The sequence below is a fragment of the Silene latifolia genome, chromosome Y, assembly GCF_048544455.1.
Source record: "Silene latifolia isolate original U9 population chromosome Y, ASM4854445v1, whole genome shotgun sequence".
Taxonomy (NCBI): domain Eukaryota; kingdom Viridiplantae; phylum Streptophyta; class Magnoliopsida; order Caryophyllales; family Caryophyllaceae; genus Silene; species Silene latifolia.
Genome location: NC_133538.1, coordinates 339,915,514 through 339,937,021, shown reverse-complemented (window position 1 = coordinate 339,937,021; position 21,508 = coordinate 339,915,514). Strand labels below are relative to the sequence as shown.

General features: G+C 37.5%; 1 protein-coding gene across 1 annotated transcript; it reads left to right on the top strand.

Moving 5' to 3' along the window:
* The first annotated feature begins 9,086 nt into the window (after nt 1-9,086).
* On the top strand, nt 9,087-10,496 carry LOC141631491 (uncharacterized). The gene is made up of 2 exons (XM_074444154.1): nt 9,087-9,679; nt 10,022-10,496. Exons 1-2 carry the CDS (start codon nt 9,087-9,089, stop codon nt 10,494-10,496), a joined length of 1,068 nt encoding a protein of 355 aa, XP_074300255.1.
* The last annotated feature ends 11,012 nt before the right edge of the window (nt 10,497-21,508 follow it).

The window sequence follows — 21,508 nt, the reverse complement described above, 5'->3', positions numbered from 1 at the left end:
TAAGAAGCTGGTAAAGTGTTTGCATGATATGGGATTTTGGTGGAGAGTTAGGTGACGATACAATTAAGGATAGAATTGGAAAGAATGTTGAGGTAAATTTTGTTGATGGAATTGATGTTCGTTATTTGGGATGATAGTCAAAGAGAGGAAACGGATTGTTATATTAAGAAGTGATAGTAAGAGATTAGTTGCATGAAAGATGGTGGTGTCGTAGTGTTGTCACTAGTGGTTAAGGATGATGCTAAATAGGGAAGTTAGTCGCTTTAAAAGGTTGATTTTGTGGTGGCCTGATTGGTATGTATGGATGTGAGGGAGTATAAGATGTGGATATAGGAGGTGTTTGCTAGTAGTTGGGTACTTATGATATGGTTTCGTTTGTCGGGTGGTGATAATTGTGTGTATGGGAGGATATGTTATGAAGGGCATCTGAGTTAAGCTCGGGTGAGAGATGTCCATTTTTAAGTGGTAACTTACGTGATCAGGATTGGCTAGTTAGATTCGATTATGGGTCTATGATGTGTGTAAATGTTTGTGTGAGGTTCTGACCTCACGAGTAATGGTATGGTGTGATGGTTATAAGTCATTATATGAGTGTTCCGCGTCATATGTTGTGTACGATAACCTAATAAGATGGTATTCAAAGAGTGGTAATTTGGTTGATCTAGAATGGCTAGTTATACTTGTATGTGTATGTATGATATCTGTAAATGATAGTGTGAGGTTCCAGCCTCATGAGTAATAGTATGGATAAGATTCATAAGGTTAGTATCTATTTATTCCGTGTTATATGTTGTGTTGTGATCTAGAAAAGCGGTCTTAAGGGAGTTTTCTTGTCAAGGAAGTTATACTGAGTCAGTGTTTATGGAATTATATAAGTTGCATGATTATCGATGTGGTTGTTGTGCCTCGGGTGGCGATCCAGGCACGGTACTTCGTGTTGTGATACGAGTATTTTCGCGCTGCGGTGCGGCTGTTGGTGGCGGTGTTGCAATGCCGTCATCAGTCTTGGTGGAGTAGGCGGGATACGGATGAGACGAACTTTCGAAAGTATATATCAGTTATATAGATTGTTGTTTGTTTACTGTTGTTTTCTGTCAGTATCAGTTTGGGCATATAGGGTGTTGTTTTGTTTATTAATGTTTCTTATCAGTTTCGGCTTGGGAGTGAGGGTAGAGTATGATATGGAAGGAAGTTGCGTATATTTCTGTTGTTGTCATGGTATATTGATATTCTGTTTATGGGACACAGTGGTGAAAAGTTGTAGGGTACTCTCGATCTTGTTGTAGATGAGGCATTGGTTGACATAGTTGTGGCAAGAGTTTTCTGGAGTGTGTGTGCACTGAACTGAAAGCGGCATGTGGTTCGTAATCTTTATTGGGAACTAATGTTATGTTAAGTTATGGATGAGTCTTACGGTAATAAACAGGAGAACTTGAGAATCTAGTGTGAGTGTGTGTAACAATTGTGGATCACGAGTTATGATTGTGGGGATAAGTGAGGGTATAAAGAAGTATGTCATTTGCGGTAATGGTTATGCTAAGGCCTTTGTGGTGTAGGTTAGGTTGTGTGCCGAATGAATTGAGGTATGAGAACAGCTAGAGTAAGAGAATATTGGATATAGGAATGGATGTAGGTAGGTGTTAAGGCTATAGGCAGATATCGTTAACATGCGGTGGTGATGAGGATAATGAGAAGATATAGATAAGGATCTAGTATTAGTGAGTTCGAGGACGTAACATTTATCTTAAGAGGAGTAGGATGCGACAAAGAGAGTTTGATGGTTTTACATATTGTAGTAATTGGAAGTTTGAGAGTTGGTGTAGAATAAAGGAAGGATTTGTGTTGTGGTTGATTTTATTACAGGTGATGGTAGTGAGCATGGTGTTTATGAGTGTGAGTAAACTTCGATAGTATTATAGAGTTAGTATCGAGAGGCTATGCTGTAGTTGAGACGATATCGTGAGCCGTGTTGTGGAAGTAAGCATGGTTGGTGGAGTTAATGTTAGGTTTTCATGTTTTATAGTTGGGTTGGAACTTCGGGGACAAAGTTTTTTTTAAGGAGTGAAGACTGTAATACTACGATTTTTCTAAGTCTGTTACTCGGCCGAATATGACTTACTCGGCCGAGTAAGTGCGTCGTGTATTTCTGGTCAGGCTACTGTCCAGGAATACTTGGCCGAGTATGGGAATACTCGACCGAGTAGGGGATACTCAGTCGAGTATACCGTATACTCGACCGAGTATCCGGTCTGACGGAGATTATTCCGCAATTTTATTAGAGACGATTAGAGTTATAAATTAAGATTTACTGTTTCACTTTTTACGTTTGACAAAACCTAAAACATTCTACGTAACTCTAATCCTCTCTAATCTCTCCCAAGATCGTTGATGGTTCGTGAGTCCTTGTTCATTTCTCTCTTGCGTCGATTTCTTTGGTAAGTCTCTAGTACTTTGTAATCTGTTAATATGTTGTCTTTTAGGGTTTTGCCCTAATTATTGATTTGGGTTAATTTGGGGGAATGGTTTATAGTGATGGTATGTGATTATTGTGTGTAGGTGACAGTGTCATGGAGAATTTCTATTGATTGCTTGTGTGTGCTTAAATTGCGAAAAGGTAGGGTTTCCCTACTCGGTTTACTGTTTAATTGATTTAAGATTATGTGGTAATTGTTTATACGATTGATATTGTGATTATCTGCTGTTGTTGGATTGGAGTTTGGTGTTGGTGTGATGATGGTTGTTGGTGATGTTCGCGAGGCGCGTCCTCGGCTGAGTGGAGTCACTTGCGGGAGTGGCTTCATGCCCTAGTTTCGCCCTCTGTGGAACCCGGCCCAAGAGGGGATGTGCACATTGATGAACAGGATTATCGCTCGTTGATGAGCGGGGATTTGGTGGGCAAGGATGCGGTCCCCCACTGGCAGGGCTATACACTTTAGTGTGTAGTCAGTTACGAGATGTGATTGGGAGTTGGAAATGGATTGTGGAACAGCTGCTTATCTTCATCGTACTTTGTCTTATTTTAATTATGCACTGAACTGATCCCGTTGTTGTTGCTGTTGTTTTGTAAACCTGTGATGATCCATTCGGGGATGGTGAGCAGATTGTGATAGGTGATGGTTGTCTTTAGCTACTGGGTTGAGATGGGATGTCATCACTTCGAGTCTAGCTTCCACTGTTACGAGTTTAGCTGTTTAAGTTTCAAATTGTTTTGAGTACTAGTAAACATTTCTTTTGAGTTGGTTTTGAGACGATGTAATCGTTAACTTTATATACTTTAATAAATATTTTGGAATGGTTACTTTTGATATACTAGTCTCGGGAAAACGAGATGGTAACAGTCTCTCATGGTAGGGTGGTCCTTGGTAAGGCACCTTGGTATGTGGGGGTGTTACAACTAGCCTTACGGGTACCCTTGATGAGGCTAAAACTAAATGACTAAATGAAAATTGACAATGTTATAATTAAAGACTCCTTACACTTATTTCTCAAAAACCACTTAAAATGGCATAAAACCATTCATACATGTTTGTACCATTCATTCCAATTTAACACGCCATTCGTAACCAGACCTTACCATCAGTTACCCGTTTTTTTTAATAGGCCCAAAGTAAATAAGGCAATCCATCTTAATCACGTATTGGATGTCCAGTAGGAAAGAAAGTGACGATTTTCCTCAAGTGCAAAGAACATGTTTAGCTAAGAGATTAAATTAAAGTGACGTAATAACTTGTGTGTTTGACTAGAACACAAGGATTATAATAATCAAAAGGTCTTGGTATAGACGGGTGAGGCGAACAGACGGGTAAAGACCTCTAATAAAATGGGTAGGGGGGACAAGGGGGCACCCCCCATGTGCTTCCCATTTTATGGCAAATGGGTATTTTGTGAGGGAAAATGGTATCCGTCTATACGTATAGACGGATAGTGTCCGTCTATAATGAGAATTTGTGTATAATAATATGCATGCAAAATACTTCCTCCATTCAACTCCACTCTACCTATTTCAATTTTGTACACTATTCACAATTGTGTATTCAATTTCGATTTTCTCTCGATACGTAAGTGGAAATATATTCATGTGAGATCTTGTTTGATTCGTCTTTACGAGTACATTAAAAATATCTAACTTTTATAATTTTTGCAAATACGTAACTAATGATATTTAGCGCGTAAAACACGCGTTGGCAAACGTGAAAAAATAAAATGGTAGAGTAGAGTTGAATGGAGGAAATACTAGTGAAGCTAGATTAGAACGATAGAAGTTGAGTTAGAAAAGAATTGTAGTGGAATATGATGCATCAATACAAACCAATTTTGGACCAAAAATCTATCCTCTTGGTTTCCTAAATTCTATCAAACTCAAACCTCAAACCATTATAAATACTGAATCCATCCCACAATTTGGAGGACGGACAAAAAATAATACACCGAGACGTAATACGGTGGACGAAGTTCAAATACCGGGACACACAATTCCACGGACAAATAGACGAAAGACAAGCAGACTCACTACGAGATACACAAAATCAACACAGATCCATACTCATTCATATACACTGTCTCAAATACTCTATTTCAGTTCCAAATCAAACTACATACATAAATTGTCAGTTCTATATAAGCGTATAAGAGCAGTTAATTTAAAACAAAGTCGAAATTCATTCATAGTCAACATCCACATAGGCCTAAGGGTACCAATATCAAATAAGTTTTTCATTACTCTTTCTTTTTATTTAATTCTTTTATTTTACCTTTTATTTATTTTCTCAATTTATTGTATTGACTAACCTAATAAACTTGTCCTTGTAAATAATTGTATAAAGTTTGTTTCTAACTTTATTTTCTTTGTCTTAATTCCTCAAATATATAATATTACAAATAAATAGTAGAGGCCGTCAGTTTGATGGGCGGTCCGGGTGCCTAACACCTTCCCTGATCGTACCTTTACCTCCGAATCCGCAATCTTTGGTTCAGACCGGAGTGACGGATCAATCCCCATCCCAGGGATCAAAAGGGGCCTTTTTCGTTAAAATTATTTTTGTATTTTTTTTATAAAACCTACGGGCGACTCCTACATATTATTACTTATTTTAAAATTGAGATTTTTTCAGGGATCTCACAGTGGCGACTCCGCTGAGGACTTAATAAGCGGATAAGACTTGAATTCTATTTGTAATATTATGAATTTGACATTCTCGATTATTGTAAAATTAGGCCTAAAAGTTAACCTCATTTGACATAACCTGCCTAACAATGAACAATAGGTCTCCCTTGCGACGGGTTGGATATTGCGACGGGTATTATGTGAGTGGAAATGGGTAGAGGGAACAAGGTGGGCACCCACCCCATGTGCTCCTTCTCTCACCCTTATGGGTTTTTTGTGAGACGATATAATACCCGTCGCAAGTTTGCGACGGATACCCTCCGTTATAAGGGAGAATTTGTGAACAATGAATGTACATGTGGTTTTGCATGCAATCCAACTATGCGTTTGACTAATTCTATAAATCTGACTTATGCGTGTCTCAGCCGAATCAAAGATAGGATAGGATTGTTTACTAGTACTAGTACTGTTTGTTATATACGTGGAACACAAAATCTTATTGAAGATGAGTATTATCCGTTATAAGATGAAGATGGATAGTGCCCCTTTCACAATATGTATATGGTACTATTTATGAATTGCTCAATTTTCTTCCCACTTGCCCTCCCATTTGTTTTATTGTGAGAGGGACACTATCCGTCTTCAGCTTGTGACAAATAGTGCCCATTACAAGCAAGACCAACTGTACGTGGGATCTAATTATGCTTTTACTTAAGTTGAATTTTTTTTCAATTGTATTGTTATTAGAATATTTATTGGAAAAGACAAAAAAGTGTAGGCTCTTCGTAAGCCAATATTACGCCATCTTAAGCTACCCTAATTCACCCTCGGTAAAGTGCGTTAGAAGCACAAAAGCGAGAGATATCCTCGGATATTTTAATGTTGTGAGTACCCAATTTCCAACCTGCAAACTTAACCTTAGAGCCCGTAAAACCTTTAATTAGGATCATGTGTGCATTGTTAATTGTCTGTAATCTTGTAAATTTTTCTATCCCATGAGTAATTATTGCGTCAACTAATTTATCTCAATAAGAGTCATTATTGCGTCAACTAATTTATCTCATATTGATAGCACATCAAACTTCAGTGTGTCTTTACATATGAGTCAATTCTAATAGTAACAGCGTCTAAGGTCTTCGGTAGGAGTTGCATCTAGTACTAGATAATTAGCCCTATAACATTAGAAGTTCGATGCATCTTATATACTAATAATTAGACTAGAATCTGCAGTAGTCTTATCACATACATACTAGGGCTGAGCAAAAAATCTGATTATCCAAACTGATCTGATATCTGATCCGGATCTGATCCGAATTTTTGGATATCCGATCCGAAAGTTAGGTTTGGTTTGGATATCTGATCCGAAATCTTTGGTTTTGGTTTGGATATGGATACTAGAATTAAAACATTTGGATATTCGATCCGATCCGAAACTATGTTTTTCTAGTATAATTTCGAGAAAATAAAATTTTATTTGATACAACAACTTAATTAATGTTTAAAATATTAGAGAAATAATTAAGTGGTACTTAAATTTTATGTCGAGAACATTGGATTAAGAATACTAAATAAAATCATCATATAAGACTATAAATATAATCGTGTTTTAAACTTAATTTTAAAGTAAATTCAAAAGTATGGATATCCGATGGATATCCGCATCCGATCCGATTATTTTGGATACCAGAACATTGGATATCCGATATATTTGGTTTGGATATTAAATATCTAATTTCACGATTTTTAATATGGATATCCAATCCGAACTAGAACTTTGAATCGGATACCCGATCCGTACTCTGCCCTAATACATACTACACTGTCATATTAGAATTAGTCAGAAAGAAAACTAGGAGTTTGCATACATGTAAGTCCAATTCTCATCTTGTGCCGCAATGTTTAGTCTCCAAAAAAAGTAGTCTATTAATTTTAGTTTTGCAAAAAATTCATTAGAGAGAGAAAATCCTTTGATTTTTTAAATGTTAGATCCTAACAATGGTCTCCCGCCGGAGACCAACCCTAATTCCGGCCTGCTAAACGGTAATGAGCCCCCTCCAGGCAGTCCAATCCCACCCTTGGTTAAGAATGCAAAAAGGAAAACAATGCATCTTAATGAGTTTCTTGCTGATCCGCCGTCTCAATCTAGTTCTGCTGAGAGACCTAAAGGTCTCGAGTCCAACCATTTTCAACCAGAGCGTCCAGTTAATACGACCTTGTCATACAGGGAAATGGTGCAAGGTTTTTCCTCAGAGACATATTCATTCGAAGACCCCTCCTTAGGGGATCTCAATGTTGATTCTGAGGATGATGTCTAGGTTACAGATGAGGAGGAAGACAAAACTTGCCCACGGATTTGTCTCACGAAACAGGAGAAGGCTCTTATTCGGAAGCCATGGCGTCATTCACTTATTATTAAAATGTTCGACAAAAATATCGGGTACCTCTCGCTGATGAGGAAATTACAAGCAAAATGGTCGATTAAGGGTAAACTAACCTTAACTGACCTTTCGGGCTCATACTATGTTGCGAGATTTTCGTCTAAACAAGATTATGAGTTCGTTGTTACCCAAGGGCCTTGGATGATAGACGACCATTATCTAACTATAAGAAAATGGGTCCCTAATTTTGTGCCATCAGAAGATAGTATTAAGTATTTGACGGCCTGGACCAGAATCCCAAACTTGCCAGTAGAGTATTTCAATGAGAATTTTCACAGGAAAGTTGGTTCGAGAATAGGAAAAATGATTAGAATTGATAAGAATACGGCCTCTGCAGAAAGGGGTCAGTTTACAAGGCTGAGTGTTAAGGTCGATATCTCGAAACCATTGCTATCAAAATTCCATCTGTATGACAAAGTTTATTGCATTCAGTATGAAGGCCTGAGAATGATATGTTTCAAGTGTGGGAAGATGGGTCACCAAGCCGCAGAATGTGTAAAGGAAAGTGATCTAGTCTCTACTATGAACGTTGATTCTAGCAACACGACAGTAGAGTCATCCTCCTCACACTCAGGGGGTCATTTATTGGAGGCAGGGCTTCGCCCGGGGGAGGAATCCGACGTTGGTGACTGGATGATGGTGAGAAAACCGCCACGTAGGAAAACGCAAGGAAAGTCCAACATAACTAATGTTCAGGCTATACAGCAGCATCATACACAGGGTACCTTTGAGTTCGGGAGTACATCTAAGGATAAGACAGGTTCGAGGTTCGATGCCCTTAACAGTTTGGGTAAAGGTGAGAGTAATTTTGGTAAATCTCAGGGAATCTTTACTCAGCCAATCCAAGCTCAATTAGCCAAAAATATTCCCCGGAATAATAATAATACTATTCCTAATTCCAATCAACTGCCCAAAATATAGGAGGGTAATATCTTCCAAATATAATGCCACTAATAAATCAATCCCAAATATTCAGAAAAAATCTTCTCCAAATAAATCTATTCATATCGAAAATAATATCTTCCGTGATATTACCAATAATAATATCAATCAAACCAAAAATCATGCCATACAGAATATTGTTCAAAATTCTGGTGCAAGCAATAAACAAGTTACTATCCCTACCATTCCAACTATAGTGCAGAAGGAGAATTTAGTACAAAATATTGAGAGTCCATCTCTTATACAAGATGATGAATTACTCGACAGTGGTCGAGCTTCGCCCAGATCAAGGACACTCGTTAATCGACCTAACCCAGGTCCTTATGATACCTCCTTATCAACGGTTCATGTTCACGACCTGGGAGGGGATGGTCGTACCCTTTATGGGGGTGATGGCACGGGAGTCACCAATAATGAACTTGACATTCGAAATGGTACAGGAGAATCCAACGAGTCTGTGGATCGAAATGTCGATTCCATGGAATTTTAACGAGGTATTATCTCTCGTCAGTCAATCTTACGTTTCTCAATTACCATCTCTACCATATTTTATGTCGGATCGAATACCGAGTTTGTCCCCAAACTTACCTCACATTACGTGTATGGTATGGAATTTCCAAGGCTCTGCTAGCAAAGCTAAACTTGCAGCTTTAAAGGATATTATTCGAACGTATAAACCCTCCGTTTTCGCTCTGGTTGAAACTCACATGGGTGGAGAACATGCGAACAAGGTTCAAAAAATAGTCGGATATGACAGTCACGCTAGAGTTGATGCAGTAGGCTTTCGTGGAGGTATTTGGGTGTATTGGAAATCTGATTTGGTCAATATTACCCCGGTTACTAAGCATCCTCAATATATTACAATGGAAATCGCTCGCAATAGTGAAACACCTTGGTTTTTCACGGCTGTTTATGCTAGTCCGGGCCCTCAAAATAGAAAAGAATTATGGTCAGAACTAGAAAACTTTGCGAGGCAGAATAATCATCCTTGGATGGTCGCAGGGGACTTTAATGAAACTAGGAATCTCTCAGAGAGACATGGAGGGGATGCTAATATGGCTCGTCGATGTGATTTATTTAACAATTGGATAGAGAATTGCGAACTAGTCGAATTGGAATTCTCGGGTGCTGCACATACTTGGTCTCGTGGCAATAGCATTGAAACGAGGCAAAGCGCTAGATTGGACCGAGCACTGTAAAAAAAGTGATTGGAGTATACTATTTGGTGATGCGAGTGTTAAACATCTTCCGGCTATACAATCAGATCATTGCCCACTTTTAATATCGCCAAACGGTTTTGCCCCACTCAATTCTGTTCAAAGACCGTTCCGCTTCCAAGCCGCGTGGCTAACACACGAGAAATGTTTAGAGTTTGTCGAGAACAATTGGCAAACTGATGGAAGTCTAACTACCCAACTAAATCAGTTGTCGTCGAAGTTGCAGACCTGGAACGAGGAGGTTTTTGGGAATATTTTTAAGAAAAAACGGGAGTTAATTGCAAGAATTAATGGCTGCCAAAAAAATTAGCTGTTATCAGAGACAAAGGAACCATCGATTTAGAGGCGAAGCTTCGTAGAGAGCTGGACGAGATCTTGGAACGCGAGGAAATACTTTTGTACCAGAAATCGCGAGTTGATTTTATTCGAGATGGGGACAGAAACACTTCTTATTTTCATGTTAGTACTCTAGTACGACGTTGGCGTAATCGTATTAGTTCTTTAAAGAATAGTGACGGAGTGTGGGTTGAGGACAAGGAGGAACTCAAATCCTTAGTGGTTGATTTCTATAAAAAGCTTTATACGCAAGAGGGTGACTATGACGTGAATGCCGAAATACCATATGATCTTTTTTCCGAACTTAGTGGTGACGATTTTAGATGGCTTACTCGACCATACACTGAGGCAGAAATTGAAAGTGTTGTACACAATATGGGTGCACTTAAAGCGGATTTCAAGCCTTGTTTTATCACAAAAACTGGGAGGTGGTGCGTCAGTCGGTCTGTGCGACGGTAATTAAGGCTTTCGAAGGGAAGGGCTTTCAAGAGAACTTTAATGATACACACATTGTCCTCATTCCTAAGGTATCCGGCCTTGAATTCATTACTCAATTTCGTCCCATAAGTTTTTGCAATGTGTCTTATAAAATTGTAAGCAAAGTGTTGCCTAACCGAATTAAATGAGTACTACCTCGTCTGATCTTGGAAACACAAAGTGGTTTTGTGTCAGGCCGACAAATATCCGACAATATTGTGGTCTTCCAGGAAGTAATTCATACCATGAGAAATAAAAAGGGAAATAGGGGATATATGGCAATAAAAATAGACCTTGAAAAAGCATACGATCGTCTTTGTTGGAGCTTTATTCGAGACACACTCAATGATATGTTTATACCCGGCTACCTGGTCGACGTTATCATGGAGTGTGTAATAACTTCTAGGATGCAGCTTTTGTGGAACGGTGAACCAACAGTTATGTTCGAACCTTCGAGAGGAGTTCGTCAAGGGGATCCCCTTTCCTCATACCTTTTTGTTATGTGCCTAGAGAAATTGCAACAACTTATTGACGCGGAAGTTCGCAATCATCAATGGAAGCCTATTCCGGTATGTAAAGATGGCCCTCAAATATTTAATTTATTTTTTGCGGATGACATGGTACTATTCACAGAAGCCAATGTTGACCAAGCAATAACCATCTCTAGAGTATTAGACGTTTTTTGTCGAGCCTCAGGCGATAAAGTAAGTATTGCCAAGTCTCGTGTTTTCTTCTCCTCTAATACGCATTTGGAAGTTCAGAACGCAATTTCGAATACACTGGGCTTCGATATTACTAACGTTCTCGGTTCGTATTTGGGCATGCCTACTATTAACAGTAGAGTTACAGGAAATACATTTTCTAATATTATTGAACGGTTTAATCAAAGATTAGCCGGCTGGAGTACAAAGCATCTCTCCCTAGCTGGTCAGGCCACATTAGTCCAGTCCACTTTATCATCCATGGCTAATTATAGGATGTAGACGGCGAAGATACCTCAAATAACTTGTGATATGTTGGATCAAAAAACTAGAAGATTTCTATGGGGAGGTGATGAGAATAAGAAAAAGGTTCACCTAATCTCTTGGGAAACTATTTAAAGACCTAAAGTAACAGGAGGTCTCAGCATTACGTCATCTCGCCAAGCCAACGCTGCCTTCTTAACGGAATTGGGATGGAGAGTTTTAGCGGAACCACAGAGCCTTTGGTCGTGTGTCATTCGAGCCAAATACTGTAATGGAAGGTGTGACGTTGATATGTTCAACTCCAAGTGTAACACCCCGTATTTTATTAAGTTGGATAAAAAAAATTTTAATTGCTATTTTGAATTTAATTACATCATTTAACGATTTATATATATATGCTTAGCTAATTAATTAATTTCATCATAATTCGATACGTTAATTTTAATAATCATTAATAAGTTTATTTAAAGTTAGTTCGAGTTTATAGAAATTAGTTCGAGTTTATTTATTTAATAATTTCCGTTTCTTTACGAGTCCTTATGAAAGTTGTTTTAAGTGAACCCGAGATGGATTTTGGGAACAAAACCGTCCAATTAGCTATTTTGAGCTTATTTCACTAAATTAGCAATTTTTTATTAATATCCGTTAGTTTCGTAAAAATCGCTAATAATTCCGTTTCAAGCCGATTTCTTATTATTTACGTTAACTAGCTGAGTTTATTTTATATTCACTCATTAAATTTATTTATTATTGATTCCGTTTTATTACTGAAACTTTTACTAAAACCGGTTAAATTTAACTCGAAACGGTTTTAATAACGATCGAAGTTTCTTAACGACGAAGAAACGTACGTATAATAAATAGCAGGCAGGCAAGCTGCTCCCTCATTTTCTCACGTCTACTCCCTTTCTTCTACTTCCTTCTTTGTTCTTCTTTTTCACGTTTCATTTTTTTTTTCTTTTTTTTCTTTCGTAAAATCGATTTTCGGTCGTCCGTTTCTCATCCGTTTTCGACGATTTTCGTTCCATAGCATTCCTCTCGTCGTTTCCGTCAATCCGTTGTAAGTAAAATTCATTTTCGTTACGTATTTTTACAAACCCAATTTATATTTTAAGCTTTATTTATTATAAGACGGTTGTAGGTGCTGAGATAGACGGTATGGTAGAAGATTTGTTAGTCATAAATGATTAGTTCAATCGGAAAAAGGTAACAATGATAGGTTACTCAATATTACTTGTAAAATATGTTTATTTCGAATGCTGGTTAGTCTGTTTTATAATTAAGACGGTGTATAATTATATATAAGGATCCTTATGGATGTTAATTAGTCAGTTGTATAGTTGAGACGGTGTATACTGATATGTGGAGATGATTGAGACGGTGTATACTGACCTCTAGGGATCATTTGGGATGCTAGCTAGTAAGTGGTATATTTAAGACGGTGTATGCTGACATGTATGGATTGTTTTGGGTGATAATTGGTGTGTTTTATAGTTGAGACGGTGTATACTGACATGTAGGGATTGTTTTGGTGATTTGGACTCGTGTTGGGGCGATTTTTGTAGTCTTTAGGGTCTTTTTTTGTGTTGCTTTATACTTGTGGATTTCCGCTCTAAAACCGTTTTAAATGCTGACTTAGTTGGCTCGGCTAGGACTGCATTTTTAGCGCGAGAATGGAGTCTTAAGGGGACGATTGGTACTGTTTTGGGCGGGACGAGAGGCGTCATCGTGGGTTTTCACTTTGCATTTGAGGACTGGAGTTGGGGTCGAACTTAGGCATCTTTTGGGTTCTGTTTTGGACTGATTTTTGGGTCAGGTTATGAAGTAAGGTGAAGGGTGGCTATAGGTAGTCGGGTTGTGGTCGTGTCGGACTCCTTGTGGCTTGCTTTTAGGCGAGTCTGATGGCCTGGCAATGGCCTGGCTGTGGCCTAGGCAGTGACCTAGCTAAGTCACGAGTTTGAGGCCATGTGTAGTTGGTGGTTAGGCCGAGTTTGAGGTTGTCATAATAACTTTTGATCCGTGTCTATAAATTGTTTTGACGCTAGTTTGGTTTATTTAAAATATAATTAAATTAATTTCCGTCTCATATTTTATATAAAGATAATTCGTTAATATAGTCCTTTCACATAATTATTTTAGGTGGCTCATATGTGGTTGAAGAGGAAGAGTAATTTTGGGTTTTAGAAGCTTTCTCAAGTTCTTACTTGTCTCTTTGCTAGCGTAAGGTAACTATTCCGAGTTACTCGACGAATTAATGTCACATTAGTAGTTAATGTTGTGCCTGTTGTTTGTTAAGTGTTTAGGTGATTGATAATGTGTTACTTTCGTTTTTCACATGATAGAAATTAGAAATAGCATGAGAATTATATAGTGATAAATTTTGTGATTTGGGCCAAAGTAGGCCAAGACTCTGAGCTGGGCCAGATTGACCGAACGAGTTTGGTCAAGCTAGGGTTAAACTAGTCAGCCTCGATTTGACCGATGACCCGTCGCGAGACTCGGGTCGAGGGTTTGTCTTTGAGGTGAGATTGGTTGTTATTGAAATTTTATGTTATGTCTTGATATTTGTAATTATCATTTCACATGTTGGTTGTTGGATGAATTGGCTGCCTTATACTTCAGTCTTGTTGCCTCTTTGCCATTTTAGCTTGTTCTCATGAATTATGAAATTAACGGTTATTTTTGGAATTTGGATTATTATTGATAATGGAGATATTGTTGGATTGTCAGCTGAATTGGGTATCCTACTTGTCTTGTGTGGTGTGGGCTAAAGTATTCAAGCTGGGACTAGCTGGGACTAGGTCCTAGGTGAGTATTTCGGCCTTCATCATAGATAGGCCATTATAGTCTTTGACGAGTGTATGTTCACTGCTTGATAGCCTCTGTGTTCCTGACTTGGTGGGTTTATATCCAAGTTGGGGCATGACCTCGTTACTTATTTTGAGAGTAAGTGGTCAGCTTAAGTACTAGCCAACCCTTTGGTGGACTCCTTAGGGTACTCACATGGTTTTATACAATTGTGGGTCTTGGGTGCGGTGGTGTGTATCCGCATGTCTAGGTCTGCGCAGATTTTAGACTAGGGTTGTGTTGTGTCTTGGCCATGTTTTGATAGAACCTCTGAGCCAAGATACCGGTTCGATTACCTTCCCTACCTCGTGGTATAGACTCGAGTTACAGAGTGACTATTGACGGGACTAAGAACTTATGCCTGTCTTTGATATATTGTCCTTTCTTGTTTGATGATTCTATGAATCATAGAAGGTGAGATGCAAGCCGGCTATGGTTGATAGAGTTTGGATTCCTGGATGTTATGTGATTCACATGATAGTGTAGTATGAGTCGGTCTAGTATTCACATGCTAGGACTATGTGGCGTTATATTGTTGTTCACATGATAAGCACGATTGTCTAGCATCTATATGCTAAGGCATTGTGTGATTCGTATTCATATTCTTATGTTTACATGTTATATTAATTATGATATTTCGTGGCTGGGAGAACTCGGAGTTACTCCCCCCTTGATCGTGGCTTTCGTATTTGTATAAAATGCGAATGACAGGTAGGTGATGCATATATGGGGTACATGGACGAGCTAGCAAGCAAAGTAACCTTGGAACCTAGATTGGCTTTATTTTATTGTGACCCTTAAACACTTTTTATGTCATATACATTTTAGGGACATATGTCTCCCTCTTACATTGGTTGTATAATTTGCTATTCGCGACTTTAGCGATGGTTATGTTATGAAACTTCTAGTTAGACCTTATATGTTTGACACCTTCCAATTTGGATATCTTTATAACGAGTTCGAGGTTTTAAAATTACGGGTTTTTACCCAATTGAACCTATTACAAACATATCCATGCAGTTTTATTCTAGAATTACGTGTTTACTTTTCCGCGATAAATGAGGGTGTCACAGTTGGTATCAGAGCATATTTGCTCCCGACGCACGTTTGTGCACCCCAATATAAATAACTTGACCTTAAAATAATAAACTTGAGAGATGGGTAAGATGGGTAAACTTAGGACCTTATGTTGTAGTCTCTTTGTGTTTGCTCTTTGATAGGTACTAACCTGTTTGTTGATTGTCATTTAATATTTGTTGCGTTCTTGGATCAATGACCGTGAGCTTATCTATAGCTAATGGAGTTATTACCCTTATTATAAAAAAAATTTGAACTAAAGGTTTTGAAAATATTTTAATGTTTTTTCTCGGTTTTAACGTCAATTAGTGTTAAAGCTTGTTATTCGAGACGTCTGATAATTAGTTTTATCATTTGTTGGCGTAAAAATGTATTTTTATGTCTTTGAATTGGAATATTGATGTTCTTGAGTGATCGCCAAGAGTATCTCCGTTCCATTGAAAGGACACTTATATATTTTAAGAAGATCAAGATTTAGTGCCTATTGCTGAGGATTGACGATTGTTCAACCTTTGAAGAATGCTTCTACTTCCTTGAAGATGTTTCTCGTTCTTTTTGTATCTCGCCTTATTCTTAATCTCTTGGTGTTTATCCTCCTTCTAACTCCCTTCTGTTTTACTTTAAAAGCTAAGCTTGTACTCCTAACTTGTCCTTTGTTCTTTGCTTATCCTCCCTTAACGCCATTAGATAGTACTCTTTCTTGTGAGGAATGTTGACCTTGGTTGGAAAATTCGACTTTTGAGGAGATTGTTTGTGTCTGACCCTTAACCTTGGTTTTGAGAGGATGTGATGTTAGAAAGACTTAGGTAATGTGATGAGACATACTTAGTGATTCTTATACCTAGTTCCTTGACAAAGTAAGTATAATCGATTGGTGGATTCTTTGTGTTAGGAATGAGTTGCCTATGTAATTAAAGTTATAGAACTTGGCTTTGTTATTTATGTTTGGGATTTGAAAGCTTAGTAGGTTGAGCGTCGTCACCTTAGGAGTAAACATGAGATAAGTTTAGGATATGAATTTGGAAGAAAACCCATTTTTAGATGTTAACAATCCCGTATAGATTGGTGATGTGATTTGGTGTTAGTTGTTCCTTGAGAACTTTGTTGAGAAGTCTTTATCAATTTATTCTTTGGTTTTTAAAACATTGAGGTTGTGTCGAGTTCTTGAGATACAGAGATGCTTTTATACTTGAGTGGTAGATTTGCTTTAGGGAAATCCTAATATGTGATAAGATAGGTGGAAGAAGTATCTAACCGATTTATCACCCCTTAAGCGAGCGTTTATTTTACCTTGACCCTTGTTTGGGATTTGGTCGTTTTGTCATGAAGGTACAATACCCTAATAGACGTGACCTTGTTAGAGAGAACCTTAAGTTTTAGGAAGCGTATGGATTAAGCCTTAAAATCCTCTTTCGTACCATTAATCGTTTTCCTCTCTTTAGTTCATACCTTGGTTGGATTTGATTCTTAAGTATAAAAGTTTACTCGTTATTTCCTTGTCTTGAATACCTTCCTAATTCTAATATCTCTTACTGGTTGGTAACTAGTTATCTTTATGATTCGACTCTTTTAGTCTCACACCCTGACATGTTGCTTAAGTTTCCTTGTTGTCTAATTTTCCTTTCTCCTTGATCATAAGCGTTACCGTTCATACCTCATTTCCTCGCTTCATCTTGATCCTCCTTTAAGTTTGACACTCGTATCTTGTGAAACTCTATCTTTGACATCCTTGTAATTTTGACTTCAATTTCTACCCTATGAAATTCATTATAGCTCTCTTGTTGCTTAAGTTTGAGCTCTCTTAACATACTTTGTTTCTATGCTATCTAAGTTACTTTCCTTTTTGTACAACTTCTAAACTTTCAAGCTACCAGTTTCGATTCATTCTTAAAAGTTTATGTCACTTCTGCAAACCTAACCTATTTTTAAAGATCTGGAAATGAAAATTTGATTTAGTTCCCTATTCCTTCCTTGAATATAAACTCATTTATCGTAATTTTAATTACTAGACCCGAGATTTCGTTAAGTTTTGTCCAATTTCTGTTAACTTTGATCTATTTATGACTTCTTTGTCAAAGTTTATTGTTACATTTTCAGGGATTTGACTCCCATTTGGCTTTAAAAGTGAAACCTTTATTTCTATTTTGGCTTTTTGCAAAAGAAAATTTGAGTAGATTACCTTTTCTTTTGATTTTAACGTTGATCGGATGTTAGAACTCGTTATTAGAAACGTTTAATAACTTGTTCTACTCTTGTCGACGAGTGATTTTCGGTTTTAAATTTGTCTTTGACTTGGAAGGTTAGCGTTCTTGTGTGCACAACAACAGCAATTTCGTTCCATGAATGAGACTTATACTTTTGAAAACTCTTCATTAATGTTTTCGAAAGTATTTTGATTTTTGATTTATACAAATGATTTGCCTTTGACCTTATCTTGGATTTGGAATGTGATGTTCTTGAATGCGCAACGAGAACACTTAGTTCCTCGATGAGAGTCCGGTTTATCGGAAAATTTTAGTTGAAGTTCTTGAAAGAATTTTGATTCTTACGATAAGTGACCTTTTAAATGTTTTGGTTACCGATTCCAATTTCAGTTTTATTTTTATAACCTTTCATTTATACTTTCAAGTTTCGAGGACGAAACTTTTTAAAAGATGAGGTGATTGTAACACCCCGTATTTTATTAAGTTGGATAAATTTTTTTTTAATTGCTATTTTGAATTTAATTACATCATTTAACGATTTATATATATATGCTTAGCTAATTAATTAATTTCATCATAATTCGATACGTTAATTTTAATAATCATTAATAAGTTTATTTAAAGTTAGTTCGAGTTTATTGAAATTAGTTCGAGTTTATTTATTTAATAATTTCCGTTTCTTTACGAGTCCTTATGAAAGTTGTTTTAAGTGAACCCGAGATGGATTTTGGGAACAAAACCGTCCAATTAGCTATTTTGAGCTTATTTCACTAAATTAGCAATTTTTTATTAATATCCGTTAGTTTCGTAAAAATCGCTAATAATTCCGTTTCAAGCCGATTTCTTATTATTTACGTTAACTAGCTGAGTTTATTTTATGTTCACTCATTAAATTTATTTATTATTGATTCCGTTTTATTACTGAAACTTTTACTAAAACCGGTTAAATTTAACTCGAAACGGTTTTAATAACGATCGAAGTTTCTTAACGACGAAGAAACGTACGTATAATAAATAGCAGGCAGGCAAGCTGCTCCCTCATTTTCTCACGTCTACTCCCTTTCTTCTACTTCCTTCTTTGTTCTTCTTTTTCACGTTTCATTTTTTTTTTCTTTTTTATCTTTCGTAAAATCGATTTTCGGTCGTCCGTTTCTCATCCGTTTTCGACGATTTTCGTTCCATAGCATTCCTCTCGTCGTTTCCGTCAATCCGTTGTAAGTAAAATTCATTTTCGTTACGTATTTTTACAAACCCAATTTATATTTTCAGCTTTATTTATTATAAGACGGTTGTAGGTCTTTGAGATAGACGGTGCAGTAGAAGATTTGTTAGTCATAAATGATTAGTTCAATCGGAAAAAGGTAACAATGATAGGTTACTCAATATTACTTGTAAAATATGTTTATTTCGAATGCTGGTTAGTCTGTTTTATAATTAAGACGGTGTATAATTATATATAGGGATCCTTATGGATGTTAATTAGTCAGTTGTATAGTTGAGACGGTGTATCTTGATATGTGGAGATGATTGAGACGGCGTATATCTTGACCTCTAGGGATCATTTGGGATGCTAGCTAGTAAGTGGTATATTTAAGACGGTGTATGCTGACATGTATGGATTGTTTTGGGTGATAATTGGTGTGTTTTATAGTTGAGACGGTGTATACTGACATGTAGGGATTGTTTTGGACTGATTTGGACTCTGTGTTGGGGCGATTTTTGTAGTCTTTAGGGTCTGTTTTTGAGTTGCTTTATGCTTGTGGATTTCCGCTCTAAAACCGTTTTAAATGCTGACTTAGTTGGCTCAGCTAGGACTGTTTTTAGGCGCGAGAATGGAGTCTTAAGGGGACGATTGGTACTCTGTTTTGGGCAGGGACGAGAGCTGTCATCGTGGGTTTTCACTTTGCATTTGAGGACTGGAGTTGGGGTCGAACTTAGGCATCTTTTGGGTTCTGTTTTGGACTGATTTTTGGGTCAGGTTATGAAGTAAGGTGAAGGGTGGCTATAGGTAGTCAGGTGGTGGTCGTGTCGGACTCCTTGTGGCTTGCTTTTAGGCGAGTCTGATGGCCTGGCAATGGCCTGGCTGTGGCCTAGGCAGTGACCTAGCTAAGTCACGAGTTTGAGGCCATGTGTAGTTGGTGGTTAGGCCGAGTTTGAGGTTGTCATAATAACTTTTGAGCCGTGTCTATAAATTGTTTTGACGCTAGTTTGGTTTATTTAAAATATAATTAAATTAATTTCCGTCTCATATTTTATATAAAGATAATTCGTTAATATCGTCCTTTCACATAATTATTTTAGGTGGCTCATATGTGGTTGAAGAGGAAGAGTAATTTTGGGTTTTAGAAGCTTTCTCAAGTTCTTACTTATCTCTTTGCTAGCGTAAGGTAACTATTCCGAGTTACTCGACGAATTAATGTCACATTAGTAGTTAATGTTGTGCCTGTTGTTTGTTAAGTGTTTAGGTGATTGATAATGTGTTACTTTCGTTTTTCACATGATAGAAATTAGAAATAGCATGAGAATTATATAGTGATAAATTTTGTGATTTGGGCCAAAGTAGGCCAAGACTCTGAGCTGGGCTAGATTGACCGAACGATTTTGGTCAAGCTAGGTTTAAACCAGTCAGCCTCGATTTGACCGATGACCCGTCGCGGGACTCGGGTCGAGGGTTTGTCTTTGAGGTGAGATTGGTTGTTATTGAAATTTTATGTTATGTCTTGATATTTGTAATTATCATTTCACATGTTGGTTGTTGGATGAATTGGCTGCCTTATACTTCAGTCTTGTTGCCTCTTTGCCATTTTAGCTTGTTCTCATGAATTATGAAATTAACGGTTAGCTGGAATTTGGATTATTATTGATAATGGAGATATTGTTGGATTGTCAGCTGAATTGGGTATCCTACTTGTCTTGTGTGGTGTGGGCTAAAGTATTCAATTTGGGACTAGGGGACTAGGTCCTAGGTGAGTATTTCGGCCTTCATCATAGATAGGCCATTATAGTCTTTGACGAGTGTATGTTCACCTTGATAGCCTCTGTGTTCACGACTTGGTGGGTTTATATCCAAGATGGGGCATGACCTCGTTACTTATTTTGAGAGTAAGTGGTCAGCTTAAGTACTAGCCAACCCTTTGGTGGACTCCTTAGGGTACTCACATGGTTTTATACAATTGTGGGTCTTGGGTGCGGTGGTGTGTATCCGCATGTCTAGGTCTCTTGCAGATTTTAGACTAGGGTTGTGTTGTGTCTTGGCCATGTTTTGATAGAACCTCGAGCCAAGATACCGGTTCGATTACCTTCCCTACCTCGTGGTATAGACTCGAGTTCTGAGTGACTATTGACGGGACTAAGAACTTATGCCTGTCTTTGATATATTGTCCTTTCTTGTTTGATGATTCTATGAATCATAGAAGGTGAGATGCAAGCCGGCTATGGTTGATAGAGTTTGGATTCTGGATGTTATGTGATTCACATGATAGTGTAGTATGAGTCGGTCTAGTATTCACATGCTAGGACTATGTGGCGTTATATTGTTGTTCACATGATAAGCACGATTGTCTAGCATCTATATGCTAAGGCATTGTGTGATTCGTATTCATATTCTTATGTTTACATGTTATATTAATTATGACATTTCGTGGTTGGGAGAACTCGGAGTTACTCCCCCTTATTTGTGGCTTTCGTATTTGTATAAAATGCGAATGACAGGTAGGTGATGCATATATGGGGTACATGGACGAGCTAGCAAGCAAAGTAACCTTGGAACCTAGATTGGCTTTATTTTATTGTGACCCTTAAACACTTTTTATGTCACATACATTTTAGGGACATATGTCTCCCTCTTTACATTGGTTGTATAATTTGCTATTCGCGACTTTAGCGATGGTTATGTTATGAA